This window comes from Epinephelus moara, chromosome 2, assembly GCF_006386435.1.
Source record: "Epinephelus moara isolate mb chromosome 2, YSFRI_EMoa_1.0, whole genome shotgun sequence".
Classification (NCBI taxonomy): Eukaryota; Metazoa; Chordata; class Actinopteri; order Perciformes; family Serranidae; genus Epinephelus; species Epinephelus moara.
This window is the reverse complement of record NC_065507.1, coordinates 39,655,003-39,677,935: the sequence shown is the minus strand read 5'-3', so window position 1 is coordinate 39,677,935 and position 22,933 is coordinate 39,655,003. Positions and strand designations below refer to the sequence as shown.

The 22,933-nt window shown below is 40.0% G+C and overlaps 1 protein-coding gene across 4 annotated transcripts in view; it reads right to left on the bottom strand.

Moving 5' to 3' along the window:
• LOC126397419 (RNA-binding protein Musashi homolog 2-like) overlaps nt 1-22,933 on the bottom strand; it is a 499,199-nt gene that overhangs the window by 337,795 nt on the left and 138,471 nt on the right. For all 4 annotated transcript variants that reach the window (XM_050056179.1, XM_050056199.1, XM_050056189.1 and 1 more), the window contains exon 6: nt 16,659-16,751. In XM_050056179.1, coding sequence (XP_049912136.1) covers nt 16,659-16,751 — 93 coding nt within the window. The remainder of the gene's footprint in view (nt 1-16,658; nt 16,752-22,933) is intronic.

Sequence of the window (22,933 nt, the reverse complement as noted above, 5' to 3'; positions counted from 1 at the left end):
TGTGCTTACGACTGCACTCATTTTATAAAGAATATGACACATGCATCATTATTGTCTGTCAGTGTGTGTATATTACTCATTTAGATCTAAAACAAAAGTAAATAAATAAATAAAACAGAATTGCATTAAGCGACGATTCCAAAGGAACCCTCAGAGGCAGTTTGGCATTTTCCCTATGGTAATTTATTCCCTCCTTAAGCTGAGCATCCACATGCTGATTGGAAGTGCAGGGGCGCTAGACAATCAACTATCTGGATTTGGATGAGTCAATGGATTTTTACTAGTAACAGTCAGTACATTTACATGCACAGTTAAGTCAAGCTATGGTTATAGCTCGACTAGGCCATTAAACTGTCCTTGTCCCAGTCTACAAGCACAAGAGGGGAATCGATTTATTGATCGAAGTATGTCCGACTTCGCTACAGTAGGTGGAAACACACCCCTTTTCAGCTTGTTAGTATTGAACCCTTTTCCTGTTGACCTATCATGTCACAGAAGAAACAATTGACAAACAAGTTAGCTACGGTTAACTAGCTGCAAACTGGTACCATGGTGGACACCTTCACAGCTCTGTACATTTCGTCCGTCCAACAATGCACGACTGTGGATGTAGACTTCACCATGTTGTTACCAGCCTCTTCTTCTTCTTCTTCTTCTTCTTCTTCATTTAATGCCACTTGACTTCTGGGTCAAAGCCCAGGGCAGACACTGTGGAGCATGCCCTGAGCGCCGGTTAACTGTACACATGCATATAATTCCACTCACAACCGTATTATCCGGGTGTGTTAGTCCGACTTTGAGAAATTCGAGGTAGTATGATTTCAGTAGGACTAACATGTTTACAAGTATTTGAAAAGTCCGGTTGTAGTTGGACTAACACAATAGATTGATTTTCTCTAATGCCATGTAAACGTACTGAGTGTCTTGCAGTTTGAGCTGTTTTGTTATTACTGGCGTAGCATTTTGCAGCTACTGTAGTTTTGACAGAGACTATACATATTAAAAAAAACCTGACAAACCATATTGGCCACATCTTCCACATCTTCTGGGTATTATAAAAAGTGGGGATACTATTTGTTATATAATAATAGATCTCTAATTAAAGTGTCAAATTGGCTATCTGAAATTATTAATAATCAGTAATAATAATTATTATAAAACTAAAGTTATTATATCACCCGATACCGGCGGAGCTGAGGAAGCTGTTTCGAGGCTGCAGAGCAGGAGCAAAGCTAAAAGCTAGGTGGTGGAGATACAAGCCTTTCCTGCCATCAGTCATTATGGGGAATGTAAACTCACTATCAGTCAGAGGTCACTGATGCGGTGGACCCCCTCCAGTTTGCCTATCAGAAGCACATTGGAGTGGAAGATGTGGTTCTTTCCATGGTGCACTGGGCCTACACCTACTTGGAGGAGCTGGGATGTTGTGTGAGGATCCTTTTACTTGACCTTTCAAGTATGTTTAAAACAACCCAGCCCCCCATACTAAGAGACCAGTTGGAGGGGATGGGAATAGATCACTTCCTGACCTCCTGGATAACAGACTACCTGACAGAGCAGCCTCATTATGTCAGGCTGGCTCAGTGCTTGGCAGGAGACTGGACCCACTAAGAACTGTGGTGGAGAGGGGCACATTGAACAAACTGAAAGCTATAATGGACAACAGCAGACAGTCTCCACAGCCTTGTGGAGTGACAAAGGAGTCAGCTCATCTCACTGCATTGCAGAACAGAGCGTTTCAGGAGATCCTTCGTCCCCATGGCAATAAGACAATTTACACCTCCTGAATCCAGTCACACACACACTTACACACATCACATTAGCCACAACTGGCTGGACTGTGTAATGGATAATTTTATCTTCATTTAATGTCTATTTGTTTATTTTTTGTTTTTGTATTTTTTCTTCTTCATATTAATGTATTTTATTTCATGTCTATTTTATTATGAGCTGCTGGACAGCTGAATTTCCCTTCTGGGATTAATAAAGTTATTTCTATTCTATTCTATTCAAATTCTAACTAACTACATAGAAGTGTGTGTGTGTGTGTATGTGTGTGTGAGAGAGAGAGAGAGAGAGAGAGAGAGAGAGAGAGAGAGAGAGAGAGAGAGAGAGAGAGAACTTCAGATCGGGGGAGGTTTCGCTTAACTGTGTGGTCAGGAAAAAGACAAAGGAAAAAGTGGGAACTTTGAGCCGCCTCTTTGGGTGTAGCTCTGTTGAAAGCAAATTTGTAAATGAGTCTATGTGAATCGATTTATGTTGCAAAGGGTCTGGTTAATACAGAGGATGTTTAGATGCATCCAAGACTCTGTCTGTGAGAAGCATTAGCAAACTAAACACTTAGCTTTGGCGAAGCCAACTAACTAATGACCTAACTGCAAACAATCACAACAATGACAATAAACAGCATTAAATCACAATCAACAAGTTAAACAGTCTTGCTTAGCCTGTACAGTTATGTTAATGCTATGCCCAGTTGTTTCGTTACCAATCCTTGAATGGATGGAGGCAAGGGTTGGTTTGAGGGATACTGCTTTTGTTAGCCGGCCGAGGAAAGCTGGAAAGAGCTTTGGTTCCAGCTTTGTTGTTCCAAAGGTGCAGATCCGAGGAGGCCCGTCGTTCTGGGTCGTTGCAGAGTTAGACGTTGGGGTGCTAACTCAATTTGGTTCTCCTTGTTGCTGGAAAGCTAGTTGCAAACCTTGTATTTGCACAAGGTCAAAGTGACCTCTGACCTTTGTCCACCAAATTTTTATCAGTTCATCCCTAAGTCCAAGTGGATGTCCGTGCCAAACTTGAAAAAATCCCCTCAACTGAGATATTGTGTTCACGAGAATGGGACACATGGGGTCATAACCACCTTGACCTTTGACCTATGATTACCAAAATCTATTTATATCATCCTTGCGTCCAAGTGGACATTTGTACCAAACTTGAAGAAATTCCCTCAAGGCATCCTTGAGATACTGAGTTCAAAGTACATACAGACAGTACATACTGTACGGGCAAATGGACAACCTGAAAACATAATGCCTTTGGCCACAGCTATTGCTGGTGCGGAGGAATAAAAAAGAAAGAATTTAGCCAGAAACTAAACAGCAGTACCACAGTGAGGGAGGCTTGATAGTCAAATGTGATAAAAACAATATTGAAAAGTTTTGTAATTTCACAGATTACCTTAATTGCCTTAACTTCAACCCCAGAGATTTCCAGAGAGTGATGCACAACTAGCATTTTGTTTCATTTGTCCTTATCCTTTTATCCACCACGTGGCAGCCAACGATAATGCATTAGTAACTATCACAGGCAGGGCACCTGAGAAGACATTGTTTGCTTTGATTATGGGCATTTTGGTGCAGCTGATGATACTCGGCTCTGCTGCGTACCCATTATCATCATACCCCTAATCACAGTCAAGAATGCTTTCTGGATGCTGGATATCAGTATTATAATACACACTAGAATCAATGCAAGCACTACAAAATCTAGAAAGCTGTAGTTGAGCTTTCATTTGTGAAATAAATGAAGGCAGGGAAGTAGCCTCTCTTACAGACATGTATAAATGTGAAGAACTGTCACATCAGTGACAACAGATTTAAACTGTGATGTCATTCGGAAGATCCACCTTCTTCAGACTGAGTCATCTCAGCGCTCACTCCGGGACTCCAGATAATCAGCAAGAAATGCTATTAGTGGGATAGATTAACTTTCCAAAATATGGAGTGAGAAGCCACCATTTAATCAAGCAGCAAATGACCTGATTAAAAAAAATCACAGAGTAGGTAGAGGGCAAAACATTTTTGTTCCACCCATGAGTCTTGCTAATGTGCAGAGAATTAGAGCGGCTCATGTGCTAAAGAAATGTGGTGTGAGGAAGGTCAGGTGAACACCAGACTGAATGGAGCAAAGCCCACCACATTCCCAGAAGGCCTTTCAATACAATGAATTGGTCTCAGATAAGAAGGCAAGGGAAGAAAGGTTCACTCAGTTACAATGGATGACTAAGCCAAAAAACAGCTGACCTTTTTCTGAAGGTGAAATGTGACTCTGCCCCTTCCCTCAGAGTCCACCAACAAACAGCAAACAGAGGTTAGACTGAATATGAAATAGTTTGTTTTGTTCCAGTCTGACTGCTTGTATTCACACTGGCAAACACCTGTTAGCTTTCATGTGCACGTGCTGTAAGAGCCTCCTCAGCTGCAATGATGTGACTGGTAAGTAGCTCCAGTAGCCTGGGGGCTGACTGTAGGCTGCAGCACAGACCAACCTAACACATCATTTAGCCAGCAGCATCTCCCATTGCTCCGAGCCAGTCAAATAAGACATTTAAACCTTGCATTACTTTGCATTAGAGAGCCACAAAGGTATTCAGATCCCTGGTATGAGAGATCCTGGCTATGCAGTAGCAGAAACTGAGAGCAAGCTGTTATGGTTTGGCCTGGAGGATCCTGTGGGGGACTTGCCACAGGTGATATCAGGGGAGACGAGGCACTGAAGCAGTTAGCTTCCACATTACAAATCTCTGTCCAAGTAACTTGTTCTTAAGGAGCTCTACGTTGTTCCACATGGCTCATCGTGCATTCAAATGTCTGTATCTGCCCCTCTGGAGACAAAAACCAGAGTTATTAAATGTGATTTCTTACTGTGCAGCATGAACGGATCATCTGATCTGAGTATTTAACACTCCTGTAAAAAGTTCAGTGGGAAACAAGGTGGAATGATTACATTTGGAAGAAAAGAGGCCCATATGACCCACAGTCACTCAACTCTGGTCCTCCAGGAAAGATGTAAACATGTGCTGTTTGTTCAAATGACTACACAGAACCTATGTTTATGGTCACCAGAGGTGGGACCAAGTCTTTGCACTCAAGTCCCAAGTCAAGACAGGCAAGTCCTGAGTCAAGTCCCAAGTCCTAAACTTTGAATGTTGAGTCCTAAACAAGGTATAATGCACTCTTTGACAAATATTATGCCATTTTAACAACACAGTAATAATAAATTACATTTACAAAAATCATAAATGTTGCTTCTTTTTTTTTTAAAATCTGCATTGATTTGTGAAAACAAGTTTGTTGGAAGTTAGTGGTAGTTAGTCCCCACCCATAGTTTTTGTACATGAACAAAATGACCTTTGGTATTATAATTTCCAACTTGAACTCAGTAATGTTGTGTCAGTTTTTTTATGCTTCTCTCCTGCAACTTGACTGGATGCTGTGGGATTGGTTCAAACAAAGTAGATCTGGAGAATTATTTGACAGAAATGAAGGAAAATTAATTCATTGGTGGGACAATTTTTAAATAAAATACTGTTTAATGTTTGGGGGAAGGTATCAAGTATTTTCAAGTCAAAAGGCTCAAGTCCAAGCGAAGTCACGAATCATTGGTTTAAAGTCCAACTTGAGTTGCAAGCCTGTCTTTATTTTGCCAAGTGGAGTCTAAAGTCATCAAGTCCAAGTCACGTGATTTGAGTCCACACCTCTGATGATCAGCTGACTAGAGCATTAAGCGGCTGCCTAAATGATGACTCTTGTCTGTCAAGAGATATGGCGTTGTTATAGTGGTCAGGATGGATGGATGGATGGGTCAACTAAAAGGGTGACTTCACATGAGATCATTGTTCATTTCCCATTTCCTTTCAACAGTCAACGTTAGTTTATTTTAATCATGACCACAATTACCCCCTAACCTTAACCAAGTAGTTATTCTCATAACCATGACAACATTAACAATGGAGTTATTCTGTTAACACAATCATGCATTTTGGTTGGATGCTAACAGACATGAGCAGCCAACAAAACGTACAACACCCTGAGTTTTGCAGACTTTCAAACCTATACGGAGGTATAACTTTTTGAATTTCCTTTAGGCCTGTAAAATAGCTAAGAAGCAAACTTCTCTCTCAGTTGTAGGAGACAAATGCCAACAAAATTCAATCAAACCACCTTCAGTGGTTAATACCTCATTATTTATTTTATAATCTGAAATATATAATGTTTAGCTGCCTTTGGATCTTAGTTCTGTACTTTGGTACATTTCAGATAATAACCTATTGTATGTATTTACACCATTCTACTTCATACATGCTGCATAGGATAGCTTGCAAATATGAGACAAATGATCTCAAGACAGAGATAACACTGGAAACCATTACATGGTACGCCACCTGCTGGGCAGTGATGGTAAATATTAAGCAGTCAAGTTATTTCAGTGGGTTGAGTGGGTTGTGCTTGCATGAACACTGAAGACACACATAGAAATGTTAAAGGTAGTCTCATGACAGCAATAATCCTGTGGAGTGGAGAGCAGTTGTCTCTTCTTTTTTATCCCTCACTGACCTTCTCTGATTTGTTCCCTCTCATTTCCACAGAGAGTTGGGCGGAGAAAACTGAAAGCTGAGGCACTCGAGTATTTCAACCTCATTTAAACTATTTCCGATTCTTGCTCACTGCTGTGCTTTAGACTTCAAGCTTTTCTGTCCAAAAGGCATTTCAAATATGAAAAGCAGAAAGAGCTGATAAACTGTATGCTGAAAGTCTCTGACCTTCAACTAATGAAGGCTGATTTATGTGTTGTATTGGCTGATTTATGTGTTGGGTTCTTTAGTGATACCGCCATTCCTACTATGAGAAAGTTTCACTGACAATTATATCATGGATGAATGGACAGGATCGTAGTCTGTATGCACCCTATGTAACAAATAAAGGTAGCCTGTATGAACATAGGGCTGGGCAATAAAATGACGATAATTATCTCAATATAATTTGTCTTGATAGAAATATAGAAAATGTTCAATAGATGTTTGATATACAACCTTGATTCCAAAAAAGTTGAGACAATGTGTTACATCACTGTTTAAAGGTGATGTGTTACAGTGGTAAACATGCCCCCGTCCCAACTTTTTTGGAATGTGTTGCAAACATCAGATTCAGAATGAGTGTTTATTTACAAAAAACAATAAAGGTAATGAGTTATATCTTGTCTTTGGACTTCAATCGAATAAAGTCAAAAAGGATTTATCATTCATTCATCATTCATATCATTGCATTCCATTTTTATTTAGGTTTTACACAATGTCCAAACTTTTTTTTTTGGAATATGGGTTGTCTTTAAACCAGGCATACACCAGAGGAGGGGGGTGCTGACAGCACTAATGTACTTTAAACACTAGTTTCCATTCATAATCAAACAGAGGTAGAAAACTAGAAAAGCCACCTTACCGTACACTAATGCTATGTGGTCACCGAGTTAATGTGAATGGCACTAAAACATTATACCAGTGTTAAGCACACTCATAAAGTTATTTTAAATATGATTGTTTTGACCAAGGATAACAGCACTGAGCTACCCCACAATTTGAATCTGCCATATAACTTTAGCTACAGTAGCTGAGTGGGTAGTTGACTCATAAGGTAATGTGACTATTTCATTTAAATGATATGATATAATGCAGACAAATGTGATTAACGCAACATGACTAAAACTTTGATATATTTCCTTGTCCATGAACATGATTTCTACCTGAGTCAGGACAGATAGATTTGCACTGGCAAGGAAAAATCCCACGCTACTTGACGACATCAGGCAAGTCTGTCTTTCCTTATTGTTTTGACTGAGAAATAAAAGAAATTAAATACTGTGTAATGTGAACTGAAAATATTGACCATAGTTGAGACTTGTGTTTTATCTGTATCTTTTTTTCCATTACATTGTCAGCTAAAACACTTACAAAATGTTGTCTGCACAAAGGGTTTGACATGCTCCTGACCAGAATTAAGATTTCTTTGTTTATTTAGTGTTTTATTTATTGACATTATTTTAATCTTGTTTGTTCAAAATCTACCTTAGATTTGTGAAACCACAATTAACCATCTGTTTCCTTCAAACAATATCAACTGATATGAAATTTGAAAAAAAAAAAAGAAGCTTTTTTTTATTTATCTATTGCATTCTAATCAGATTAATTACATCATTCACTATCATGTGAATCTGAAGTGAAATAATCTTTTTAACTGTGAGGAATAGTGTTAGGTTTGAATGAGGATTTCATGGACATCTAATGAAATGAGTGTTTCCACATCCCACAATATGAAGTGCACAGCCACAGTTTAAAGCACCACATAATTTGACTCTGGTGTGTCATCTTCTGACTCTTTTCTTGTTCCCTTTATGTGCCCTTTTGAAGCCAGCCCTAAATTACTATAATGTAACCTTACTTAGACTAATCGCAGACAAAGAAAAGCAGGCAGGTATGTTTTAGATTAACAGGTGAGTGTCACATAGTGTCCACTGGATAGCCTATCTCATGCCCCCAGTGCCCCCTGGATAAAGCAGTTTATTTATGGCCATTTTGAATCACCTAGAGAACCTGATATGAAGGGGGCATGAAAAGAGTACCGGCAGCCCGTGAGAAGTGCTGGTGTGCAAGAAAAAGTCACGGTACACTGAATAGTAAAATGTAGAAGTGGGCCAGTTCTACATACCAGTGAGTAATGGCCCACTTACAGTACAGCACTTACAGCCCTGTAATACGACCTATGAGAGCGTTTCCTAAATTAGCGCCCCTACTGGTGGATGATAGAATACCTTGTATATGACAGTTAACAGTCACAGTTTTAAATATATTCTTAAAATTGTGAAATGGTCACAGTTGAAAACAAAACTCCTTGGTCAGATTTAGCAAAAATATCACAGTTTGGCTGAAAATAAGTACCTTTGTAACTAACAGAACAGAGCATGACGTATCTTATGTGACATTGTCCCATACATTATGTGACATTCATCACTGGTCATCTGGGGCCTCATGTACAAAGGGTGCGTACGCACAAAAACGTGGCGTACGTCCATTTCCACGGCAAAGCTCAGATGTATCAAGAGTGAAATGACCGTGGAAATGTGTGGTACCTCACGCCAACTTCATGGCTGGCGTACGACACTTAGAGGTGATGCTGGGAAACTGTTATAATAAATAAATGTGAAAACAATGAGTCCTCAGAGTGATGTGCACATCAGAGACACATGAACAATTAACACTGATGAACAATTAACACACCCACGTGTCTGCAATTAGATGAGTGGATATAAAAGCATTTGCAAAGTGTGGTGCCGAAAATACCGTTAACAACAATGGCTGCTGTAGCAGTATTAAGACATTGTAAATGGTGCAATACGAAGAGAGCGTGTGTTCAGAGACAGAGAGGATTTACTGGCACATGATGACAACTGGCTCATCAGCTGCTTTAGGTTCCCGAGGGCAATCCTCCTGGAACTGTGCGCAGAGCTGCGGCCGGCCTTGGAGCGCGACACGGCAAGGAGCCATGTGCTGCCCGTATCCATACAGGTGCTGACCACACTGGGGTTCCTAGCAACAGGGACATTCCAGAGGGAGCTGACCGACTGATCGGGACTGTGCCAGTCGACCCTGAGCCGAGCCATGCCAGCTGTGTGGGACGGAATTATCCGCATGTCAGCCAGGTATATCAAATTCCCATATGTAGCTGAACAGGCCAACATTAAAGCGCAATTTGCAGCGAGAGCTGGTTTTCCTAATGTTATCGGAGCTATCGACTGCACACACATTGCTATAAAATGTGAATGTGATTCTGTGAAGTTTTTCTTTTTCAAGTCATTCTTGTGTTTTAGTTTTCTGCTAGTGCAGAGAGGGGAATCTCAGGTGCACGGTTCATTTAAATATGATTTGCATATTTAAATGGGGGAGTGGACAGGGAGGGGTCGGGTACTCCAACATGTGCGCTCAATTCCACAATGATTGGGATGTACAAAGGAAATGTGCTTGGATTCATGCGTACACACAGAGTCATACATCTGGATGTTTTTGTGCGTACAACATTTTCTGGATTTAAGCGTATGCCATGTTTCAGTAGGAAATCCACGAGTTGATGAAAATCAACACTGGCAATGAATGGCAACTCTTAACACAGATCGATCTTACAATACAAAGTGTCTGTTTGGAAAGGACCTTCATTAATGGTGGACCAAATACCTGGGTAAGGATGAGAACACATGAATTATAAAGGTAAAGCTTTAGAATCAGATAGAATCAAAATAAAAATCACTAGCACCTGAAAAGTTAGAATAACACATATTTTTATAATAGAGAGTTTAAAGATGTCTCCAAGGTTGCATCACTGTCATGCTGAATCATTCAGTTGGAGAGCAGCATGATAAAACTGACCTAGCTACTTTGACTGTTCAGCCACGGTGCCTGGCTCTGGTTTAACCCAGAACTGATTAGCTCAGCATCTCAGAATAAATTAGCAAATTAAATAAATAAATAAATAAAAGCCTGTAGCAGCTGCCATCTCAATTAAGGTGACTCAGCGTTTGGCTCAGGCAGAGGAAATGGTGTTGCGTCTGATCTCCAAGGTGAATTTATTCACATTTGCTTACACACTAACATAAATCTGACTCAAGGTACCCAGAAAACCATGTTTCCTCACTCACACACACNACACACACACACACAGTGTCTCAGAGAGAGCAGCCTTTGTGGAGAGAGACTGTGTGACCTCAGTGCCCTAGAATCCCTCCTCACCTTAAGAACCCTCAGAAACCTCTGTGGAACTTCACAGTGACGTTACTTCTGTATCAAAAAACAGTACTGAAAGCACTACAGTAAAAGTGCCCTCAGATGTCATTTTCAGATCTGCAGCTGACTGGACTGCTCACTGGAACCATGTTCAGTGCTTAAAAAAGAAATAATGCTAACCGTGTAATGGCATCTTTTTTTCCTCTGTCCATTCAAAGACCAACCAACAAACCATCATATTTGATCACAGGAATGAACCTCTTCACAGAGGTCATATTTATAGTGTTAGCACCTACTTGCTCTCAACAGTGGCCCAAAAGAAAGGGTAACACAAACACACTGCTCTGTTTCTTTCCTTTCCTCTCCTCCTCACCTTCCTCTCAACACTCAACGCACTGAATTCTCCATTTACACCTTAAGCTTATTTACTAGGCTTATCCAACACACACACACGCAGCCATGCACACTGGCTAAATGTGAATATCAGTGTGTTAGATAGCTGTGTCATGTTGATGGATGACCTGGGTAGGTCTGAGAGAAGAAGAGAGAGTAGAGGTATACAGATGGACTGAGAGGTTTTCATGGTGACTTCATAAATGACCTTATAAATCATGTGTATTTCTGAGGTGGATAGTATTTCAGAGTCTCTTGCTCAGAAAGTTACAAAACAATCTACAGTGGTGCACAAGAATATCCAGCCTGTCTAGTTGGGCTTGCTGTTATGGACAGGTGCTGCACAGTGATTTAGCATTAGCTAGCTCACATGATTTGAAATTATGTTTTTGTTTTGTTGTTTATCTTTGCTAATTATGTGTTTACAGTTAATATGTATTTTCAGAAGTATTCTATTTTTCAGAAAAACACTGAAAAACACACTTTATATTAAGGTATTGTAATAAGCGTTAATTAATGCTTAATAAGCACCAATTAACCATTAATTAGCACTTATAAGTTGTTTATTACCATTTATAAAACTATATAAGTGTTAATTATAGCACAATTAACACAGCTATTATTGCATATAGGAGCATTATAAGCACTTAATAGAAACTTGATAACAGTTTATAAAGCTATCCTAAATATTAATTAATCTATTTACATTAATTATGATTTATAAGGGTTACTTATAGAACAATAACCACATTTATTACTGGTTTATAAGACACTATAAGACCCTATCAAACAGTGTCATATAAAGGTTGATAAATTATTAATATACTCTCGGGGCTCGAAACTAACGGTGTCCCGATGTCCCGGAGACTATAAAAATTGCTACTGGGACACAAAGATGATGTGTCTGGGACAATTCTGGGACAGAAAAAAGAAAAAAAAAAAGTCAAAGCAATATTGAAATGGTTATTTACAACGTCATTACGTGTGAGTATCTGAACGTCGCTTTTGTCGCTTGAATAATTTCAATAAAAACTTATGAACAGCAAAAATTCAGTGGCTTTTGCTGCACCTGATCTGGCTCCACACGTGCGCACATGCACACACACGGAACTCAACTCACTGCATGAAGGTCACGCTGGGTGCCACTCGCCAGCTATGCTCGCCACTCCACATCAGAGCACAGAACCTAGCAATGCTGACATGGTTGAAACAACTGATGCAAGCTCCTCCAGTGCCGCTCCAGTTGGAGTAGGATGCGACACTTGGCGTCGGGACTCTGAAGACGATGTTTCATCTGTTTCTGTCCCTGTGGTAAGTTAGTTTGTTAAAGTAGGCTAGCAACTCAGCTAATCATGTACATGATGACCTTACAAAGTTATAAAATGTGACTGTGTGTTCTAAATTTTGATGTTTATGATAATGATGATAATGAATGTACAGTTACACTTAATCAGAAGAGGTGTACTCGGTTCAGTCAGTCAGTAATAATTAGGCTAGCAACTTTAGCTACAGAGATGAGGGTCATGCTTGAACTAGCAGCCAGTCATGTTTCTAAATTTCCTACAGGTAAGCTGAGTATAATGAACACCCAGATAACAGTAGTATGTTTTAGCAGAACCTTATTGTGTAACTGTGACACATTGAGACATTGACTTTGACCGTGATTAAGAGAGAGTGTGTGTGTGTGTGCCTGCGTGTGTGTGTGTGTGTGTGTGTGTGCGCGCGTGTGTGTCGCAGCTCGTGGAGGGTAGAAATAGCTTCGTTAGCTAAGTGCGTTGCTAATGACGTTCTGTGTGAGTTAAAGTGTCAGTATACAGTGACAGTAAATTGTGTGAAGCAGGATGAGCAGAGTGAATGTGTTATCCATGCTTTTATAACCTCACGTCTGGACTACTGTAACTCGCTTTATGTCGGTATTGACCAGTCACTGCTACACCGTCTACAGCTTGTCCAGAACGCAGCAGCCCGCCTCCTCACTGGAAAGCGTAAACACGATCACATCACACCAATCTTGGCCTCGCTCCACTGGCTTCCAGTGCGTTTTAGAATTGATTTTAAGATTTTATTGATTGTTTTTAAAGCCCTAAATGGGCTGGCACCCCCTTATTTAACCGAACTCCTGCACTTTCATGCTCCCTCCAGAGCCTTGAGATCAGCCAGTCAGCTATTACTGGCTACTCCTAGGACTAGGCTGAAGACCAGAGGCGACAGAGCCTTTGGGGCGGCTGCCCCTAGGCTCTGGAATAGCCTGCCCCTGCACATTAGGTCTGCCCAGACCCTAGAGGTTTTTAAGTCTTTTCTTAAAACCCACTTCTTCTCTCAGGCTTTTAACTCAGGTTGAGCTGGACACCCAAACATTTTAGCTTATTTTGATCTTATTTTATAACTCTTGTATTTTATTTTATTGTATTGTATTTTATGTATCTTATGGTTATTATTGTGGTGTACTATTAGGTACCTCATTGTATTTGCTTGTTTATTTCTATTGATCTGTTCAGCACTTTGGTCAACCTTGGTTGTTTTAAATGTAGTTTGTTAAAATAAAGTTTGAGTTGAGTTGAGTTAGGAGCGTGTGAGCTGTGTGTTACGTTGAGTAGGGTAACGGATATAGGCTGCGTCATGTTCATACTAACACCTGCTGATTTGCTAACGCTATAGCCTCACTTCATTCCTCTCCATCAGTAAGGTTAAAGGACCATTTCATACATTTTGGCAATCGAAGTTTGTATCAAGCTCAGTGTGTAAGTGTTTTATTATCACTCTTGTGAAACCATTGTGAGAGTAATTCAGTACTAGGCTGTGGATCAAAAACAAGGGAAGTTAGATTAAATGTGTTTATGGGTTTAATTCTGAGCCTTCTCTTTCAGAAGGATGGGCTGACATTGCAGATGGTGTCAGATGGACTGCAAAAGACGACCCTGGCTCTTGTAGCCATGCAGGTAAACAAAATAAACTCCCTAGAGAGGAATTAATATGCTACGGTGTATGTTTAGCAATCGTGACAGTAAAAGGTTTTTTCTTCTGTATTTCAGACAGTCCCAGGTCAGCATCTGAAGCAGTTCCTGCATGAAGTGGGACCTTTTCTCGGAAACACCTTCTCTGGTGTAAAACTCAACAGGAAACAAGTGGGTGATGATGACTTCCACAAAGTGAAAGATAAACTAATCAATGGCTTCTGTGACAACCTCACCACGCGGCTTGGCAACCTTGATGAGGGTGTCTTGAAGGCCGCTGCCACCATGTATGACCTAAGCAACTGGCCTGGGTGTCTTGAAGGCCGCTGCCACCATGTATGACCTAAGCAACTGGCCTGAAGACATCAAGGACCTGGCCACCTTTGGTCTGGCCGATGTTGAGACTTTTGTCACTTACTTTCAGAAAACTGATGGGTTACAGGGAGCCTCGTGGAACACTGTATTCACAAACAGTCAATCTAAGTAACAAAACTTTTGAAAAAGCCAAAATGAACTCAGATCTGTCATTTTCAACTCAACTATTAGGGTTTCCAATCCTTTTTCCTGTTTTTGACAATAGTGGTTGCATTAAAAATCAATATGAAAAGGAAATATGTCCTTATGTTGTGTTTTCACCACCATTGGTAGGCTGAAGTCTCATCACGAGTGAATAAAGCAGCTAACTCTGAATCAATCTGCTCAAATGTTTAAGTTCAAATAACTCATGTTTGTCTTAGTATGCCATTTGAGGAAATGAGATTCCATGATCCTTTGTTAAAGAAAATAATAACATACTAGAGTGAAAAGAACACATCAGAATTCTTTAATGTTGAAATAATGATTGATATCTGGATGTTGCAATAGGTGCATAATTAATATAATTATTAACTTCAGTGAGTGCATAATAAAGAGTTTATGAATGTCAACAAGACACTGTTCCCACTCAAGATCCAGTAGCTGCAAAGATGCATTATGAGCTGTTAATAACTGTATATTAATAGTTTATTAACCTTTATACGACACTGTTCCTACTTTAGATCCGGTAGCTGCAAAGGATCATTATTTACTATTAATAAGTGCATAATTAAGCATTTATTAACCGTAATATGGCATTTATATTAACTTCTTATAGTCTCATTAATGTTAATAAACACCTTATTAATTTCATCTTATAGGGTCTTATAGTGTCTTATAAACCAGTAATAAATGTGTTTATTATTCTTTATTACACGGCTCTATTAAATGCTGTATTCTGATTGGTCAGTCGCGGCATTCAGAGGTCTGATATTACTGTGTAATGACCATTGCTATGTAGCCCAGTGTTGCTAGGGACGCTGCCCTGACAAGGAGATTCAGCTGTTGCCGGCAGTTTTTTTTTCTCACCTCCCGATTTAATTTATAAATCAATAAAAATCGTATAATTAATCAATATTCTGTCTCAAATTATTTATTTAACTGATAGCTGCGCGTTGGGGTTCTATTCTATATTTTCCCAGTATTCACTGGCTCATTATACATTATCCCTTACATAATTAACCCTTATAAATTATAATCAATGTAAACAGACATCTTATTAATATTTAGTATAGGTTTATAAACTGTTAACAAAGTTTCTATTAAGAGCTCATAATGCTCCTATAAGCAATAATAACTCAGTCAGTTATGCTGTAATAATCACTTAGTCTAGTCTTATTAATGTTAATAAGCATCTTATACCGTCTTATAAGTGCTCATTAACTGTTAATTAACTGCTTATTAAGCACTAATTAGCACTTATTACAGTACCTTAATATAAAGTGTTACCAAAAATTAAATTTGATTACCAAACAATAATTTGGCATCTCCCCTGCAGTAAATCAGACAACCCCCTAGAGGTCACAGACCCCCTGTTGAAGACACAGGCCCTAACCTTATTGTAACCTGAACCCTAAAACTCTGAAGGAGTAAGGACTGACCAAATGCTCACTTTCTAAAAATGTCCTTGCACTGTTGGTTTAAAACATGGTCCTCACTATACAAGCCTCACAACTACAAGCACAAATGGACACACTCTCACACACAGGTTTATACTGATATTTGTAGCTTATACTAACCGGTTGAAGAAGGAGCAGGATTGAGGCAAAATGCTTCATTGAAAATGAAAACCATGAAAATGGTTACACACATAATAGCCTTCAGCACCGATGTCAGTATATCTCCTCTCTCTCACACACACACACACACACACACACACACACACACACACACATAAACATCCTCAACAATCCTAAACAAAATATCAGCCCAGAAAAACAAAGTGTTATCCTTGCCAAACCGCAATGTTAAACTGTACTGGATACTTAGGATGAAAAAACAAACAAACCCAAAAATGTTTGATGGAGCTGTGTAGGCTTCCAGCCTTTGTATTGGGCTCAACTGAACATGTCTTGTACCTCTCTTTGCACTGGACTCACAGAGATGAAACTGATATGCTTCTTCTCATCTGACTCTGGGCAGCTGGATGAAATTAACTCCTCTAAGGACAGGGTACATACACATCCCATCAGACTGGTGTCCAGGGTCCATTCTCTTGGCTGAGTGTACACAGTGTTGCCACAACAGCACGAGGAAATCAAACTCGCTAGAGAACCAGCGGCAGTCTGCCTCAGAGCTCACACAGCAACACTGAACTTATTAAACTGCTTTGAACCTTCAAAAGGCACACCTCACAAGCCCTCACACACAAACACAGAGCAGTCCAGAGGACTAAACACTCCAAATGGTCTTACCTTGCCAAACTGTTCAAAATATTGCTTCACATCTTCAATTACTGTGTTGGCTGATAATCCTCCTACAAATATTTTCTTTGTTCTTGTGACCATCTGGAGGGAGGAAAAGACACAGAGAGAAGGAGAATGAAGGAGGTTAGCAACATTTTACACAACAAAATAAGGATTATGAAGCAGCGTGTGTGTGTGTGTGTGTGTGTGTGTGTGTGTGTGTGTGTGTGTGTGTGTGTGTGTGTGTGTGTGTGTGTGTGTGTGTGCGTGTGCGTGTGCGTAAGTGTATAAAGCAGGGTTCCGACAGCAAGGGAAGCTCGAGTCAAATCTATATCACATAGGCCTTACCAGCCAACCACTAGGCATGGCAGCAGTAACAAGGAAGTTAAAAGTGGACAATGGATATAAATATGTGACTGTGCTCACATCACCGATCACAGAATTTAACAGGCACTTTCAAGATTTCTCTGCCACTGAGAAGGACATGAACCAGCCCTTCCTCTGTAATGTGGAAAGTATAGTGGAGGGGGTGCAACTAAAGATTATGAAATGCAATGTAATGATACTCTCTAAAGTCTTCACTAGCAGCAAGTCCCACTGTCACAGTTCAGCAGGGGTTTGAAACAGTCCAGATTTCACCAGATGAAGAAATGATCTGGACTCTAGGGGTGGGACTTACTGGAGTCACCACCAACACGATATTATCACGATACATTATTCACAATACAAGCACGCTGAACATTGCAGTAACATCGCAATATATTGCAATTTCTTACCTTTTTTCAACCCCAAATTATATCCCTAAAGGAAAAATTTGTCAACATCTGTATTGTATAATAGGGCAGTTTTAGTCTGTTTATCTCACTTCAGTTATTTCTATTGCAGCAAATGTATGTAGTAGACTGAAAAAGCAATTGATTTTATTATTCTAGTTGGATACCAAAAGTATATTTTATATAATAAAGAATCAACACTAAGCATCTGTGTATTGATACAAAATTGCCACATTGAATATTGTGATACAATGTTGTATCCATTACCCAACCCCCACCCTAACTGTACACTCAGTTCATTTGCCTCTGCATAATGTGACTTTGTGATTATGTGACTATTAGCCTTCTTATGATATCAGTATTATTTTTGTACTCCAAATATTAAGCAAAATACTTTCACATTACATAATGACTTCCTTCAGGCCATGATTTTGAGAAAAAGGCCTTCAAAGTTTACAGTGCGGTAGCTGCAAAGACATGTGACAAAGTACATTGGCCTTCCAAAATGGGAGTGCATGTGATACCCTCAGGGCTGTCCCTGGGTGAAAAATACACAGAAAAGCTTAAGGACATTTGAATTTTGCCAGCAAGGTAATGAAAACACACAAAAAGAGGAAAATGCAGAAAGACAAGAAAATAATGTTTGTGTTGGAAGAACTGCAGTACATTTGATGAAGAAAGTAGTTAACAATGGTCTTCACATGTTACTTTATTTCTTATTTAGTTGACTTAATTAATATGTTGTTATTTACTCTATCTTTGCCTGTAACTGTACATTCACACCAACAGCAACCAGAGCTTCCAAAGCGCCGGAAGTCATTTATTTTCAATGAAAGCCTGGCGACTTGGGTGACTTGGGCGACCTGGTCGTCAGCCGTGCGTCTTGGGCAACCAAAGCGACCGGAGTGCGTCTGGAGGGGAGTTAAAACTCGTTTAACTTTATGGTAATGAGCTCTGACACGGTTAGGCAGCAACCAATCGGAATGCTGACGTGTTTCGATTAAGCGGGTCCCAGAGAACAAGCCATGTAACTTTGGTTTCCTACAGCACACTTGTTCCGACAATGGTCCGTGAGAGACTTTGCCTCTTCGGAAGCTTCTGGTTTGAATGTACAGTAAGGTGACCTTGAGTGTCTTGAAAGGCAGTATTATTATTACCATTTTTGTCACCTCTCTAGTTAACCATGCTGGCAAATCTAAAATAATTATTCTTTGGCACTCATGGTTTCTTAAATATTAAAAAATAAAGTTTACTATTGAATTTGTGGATAATCAAGCTAATGGTGTGTAGCCTGTCTATAATGACAGAAGTGTAAACATTTAACACTATATTTTGATGCACAATGCCAAGCCGCTCGAACTCAATGACGACCCGGTGAGTTTTAAGAGGTTTTAATATTGTGTAAGCCAAGACTTTGTTTATTTGAGATCAGAGGAAAAAGACACTTTTCCAAACCCTGTTTTGTTACTATAAGCTTTTTATTCATAATTTCAGGGAGACATAGAGGGAGACAGGGAGAGTGGCGGTGAGTAAGACCAGACTGCTGTTAAGTCTTCACTGCTAGATTTTCATCATGCATTCACAAGCTTCATAATTTTATTTATCGTCTAAACTTGACAATAAGAGTTTTATATTCTGAAAGCAAAGACTTTCAATAAAAATTCAATAAAACCCCAAAATGACTAAAATCAAGGTGGCATAAATCCACGCTTATCTAGAAATGAACGATTGCGATTTCTGACTGATTTCTTTTTTTTTTTTTGCACGCCACATATAGCCTATGTGAGCAAACCTGACAAGAGAGCAACTCTTCGGTCTTAGACCCAGCATCACTGTCCCCATTAGGAGTGATATTTACTGCTAAGTGACTGATTAAAATCATGCTACAGAACCTAGTGTACAGCACAAGTGCTCAGACTCGCATATGAAGATCTAAAATGAAAAAGCTTGTGGTCCCTGGCATAAGACACCCCCCTTTCACCCAAAATCAAATTCAAATGTATCTGAGAAGTGGATTTAGAAGAGAGATCTAGAAATACTTGTTGATGCTCAGCAAACCATGCCAAGCATGCATTTTAGATTTTCCTGTCAGTGTGAGTAGTTCTGAAACAACTTTTTCACGAATTTAAAGGACAACATGCTGCATTTAGGAAAATTACAGGGTAATATCAATTCAAGGTGAAATTGGAAATATAAGAAAAGTCAAAGAGAGAACAGCAACACTGGCAGCGGCATGATGCTTCACCAATTAACTGGCAGCTACAGTGCAAAAGAGTAACTGTACATATCACTCACTTTATGCCCTAAAACAACAAGTGAAGATAATGAGACACCACTTGATCAGGGCTGACAGGATTCACTGGTGTTCACGAGAATATTAGTCAGATAACACACACAAACACTAGAGGCAAATAAAAGGGACCATATCTGACCCCACTGAACTACATATAATTTGGACCTGGACCAACTTGTGTTACAAATCAGGACTGAGTTACTTAGAACCAGGGGAATCTGTGAAGACTATATTAGCCTCCCTATGTGGGATAATGTAAAGAAAACAACAACACACAAGTAATTACAGTAAACAGTTGAGTAAAATATTGGGCAGAAAAGTACCGACCTGTAGTCTGGTTGAGGGTCACCACCATTTTGTGTAAACTGTGAACTCACATGTACACATATTGTGGTATCTATTGCACTATTATCAGTATTAGTAACATGTTTTCATGTGCTTAAGTACATTTTGTAAGAGTTTACTGATGATGTTTTGTTGAGTAATATTTGAGAGAACAGGAATTTATGTCTAGGATAAATACTGTGCATATTCTAGCTGAAAAGGAGTGTGTACTCAACAAGATATTTCTCCTGTACTTTGTAAATTACTGTATTTTTGTGAAGCATTTATTTAAGTTAAGTTCTCCCTCAGGAAACATCACTGCACAAATATGTTTCATTTGCCAATTATGTAGCAGATATGTTGAAACTTTACATTTCAACAACGCCATGGTTAATGTGTGGTTAGGTTTAGGCATAAAAAACATTTTATTTTTTAAGAAAAGATAACGTTTTGGCTTAACATACCCACTTTTGGTAGCACTACCCCAGGTGGAAACACAACAACGTCTCTGTAAAAAAACAATTGCTTTCCGTGGCCCTGTCACCACTGGATAAACAGCGACAGGTGGCTAAAAAAACAAACAAAAAAACCCACCCACATTTGGTGTTAAACACGATTGTTTTTGTTGTTTTTTTGGTCTTGGACATTGGTCTGCAGCTTGGCAGGCGTCTTGCCTAGCTGTCACGCACTCTACCATCCCCTCCACTTTCTGATGACAAAATTAGCCTATACGCTATGTCACTTAAGAATCATTAGCATGATACATATTAAATGTGCAAGTGTAACATATTTGTGGTTTGCAGACACACACAGTGCCAACATTTTTCTTCTGACAACTGGGCTGGTAAATCCAGGCATTGCTAAGAGTCTTTTGGTCAGGACAATATGGAAGTGGATATCACACATGTTCTATTTCACTGTGTCTTGGCCTCTGCAGGGTATTAGAGGTGTCATATGTCACTGCTTAGAAACACCACTATCATTTGGTGGCTAATACCAGTGCTGGAGCCAGACACCATTCATCTTAATGATGAGGATAGCCACTGCCACTATTATGACTGCAGCTACAATAAATAGCCAACTGGAGAGTTAACAGCGTGTAAGTGAGGTGAGGAAATGAATTAAAGTTCCCTATATTACAGCAGGCTGGCTGGTGATCTCACAGCCACCATGGGACAAATATACAGGAAGCTTTATACAACATTCTAATTACCAGCACAAAGAATGTCACTGAGCAGGCCATACTGAAGAACAGGATGAGATGATGGCCTGGTTTAAAGGCTAGAATATCATTTCTGGAAAAAGAAAAACTCTTTTTTTTTTCCTTAATAATAATAATAATAATAATATTATTATTATTTATTTGCCTTGATTTATCTTTCAGGAACAAAAGATGCTTGGCTCTGATACATGAATGTTATAATAATATGAGGCATAAACTGGGGCTACCCTCTACCAAGTGATGCTCACCAGAGATTGAACTCTTTGTTTTGGACACTCAATGCTCTATTACCACAACTGTGACAAATGCATTTCCAGCCCCACTAATAATCTATAACAAAAAGACAGTATGAACTACTTGTATTGCAACTGTGCAGATTTAGATGTACGCCATCAGTCTGTTCCCCCAAGGACACTAAGGTTGCGCCCTAGCTTCCACCCTCCATCCATCACCATCCCTCATATGGGACACACAAAGACAGGAGATTCTTTCCTCATCTTTGGCTACTATCAACAGCAGCATTTTAAAACATTCCTATTCCTTCCCCTTTGTATAATTCCTCTAGCAAGGTAGGTAAAGTGAGGGGAAATGGAGAGAGAGAAAGAGTAAGGGAGCTCCTCCTGAGAGTCAGGAATCCACCCAGATAGCACACATACATCTGGCCGACGTCGGCCCCTCTCTGTTACGTTGGCTTTGGGTCGGCCCAGTGCCGTAGAATGTCTGCCCACATACGGAAGTCGCCACAGAGGCGGAATTTCATCTCTGCGGTGTTTGTTTGGAACTGAGCTCGCAGGACACAACATCTCATCGCAGTTGGTTTCAGGTAAGCTCTACTGGAATAAATTGGCAGAAAATAGCTTTGTTGTTTATTCTTTGACCATTAAAAGAGGTTCCTGGTGAGTGGTGAGGCACAACTGGGTGTATATAGCACATGTCCCCACCAGCTAACGTTATCTTTCGTTAGCTGATAGCTAGTTTAGCGGTTTAGCTCATGTTAGCTAACAGGCTACAATTGTGGTGTTTTCATTTTATTTTCCCTAGTTGACGTTATGTGCTCATCTGGTTATCGTGAGCACTCGTTTTGGGTTAAAGTGGAAGTGCCCGGAGCTGCCACCCGTGGTCCCACACCCCCCCCGGCCTGACCTCCGGGGCCCTGGATGTGTGCTCAAGTGTCTGGGAGAGGAGCGGAGAGGAGCGTGGAGGTAAGGCTTGGCGGGCCGACACTGTGTATCCCAGAATGGGTGCTCAAGTGTCGGTGAGACCAGTGGAGAGGAGCGCAGAGGTGAAATAGTGAAGTTTAAGGATGCCTTCGGTATGTTGTTAATGTGATTTTATGGGCAGTTTATCAGTCGAGGTCTCCTCCTCTGCAAAGCAAACTGACCCGGTGGCTACAGGTAATAACGCAGTTTTGAAACCACTGTTTTTCCGAGATGAAGGACTGATTGTTGAGCTGCTGTTCAAGGGAAATTTCGGTTTATTTCACTGACGAAGAGCTTCGTGAAATTGAAGAACGGAGGAGGAGAGAGAGAGAGGCGCAACAGGTAGAGGACGAGAGAGGAGGAATGGCTGCTGCAAGGCTGCGTAGCTCTGGAGATTGGTGGTGTACCTGTGAATGCTGTACCCCAGTGCCCACAGAAGAGGAATGCCTCTGTTGCAAGGAATGGGACCGGTT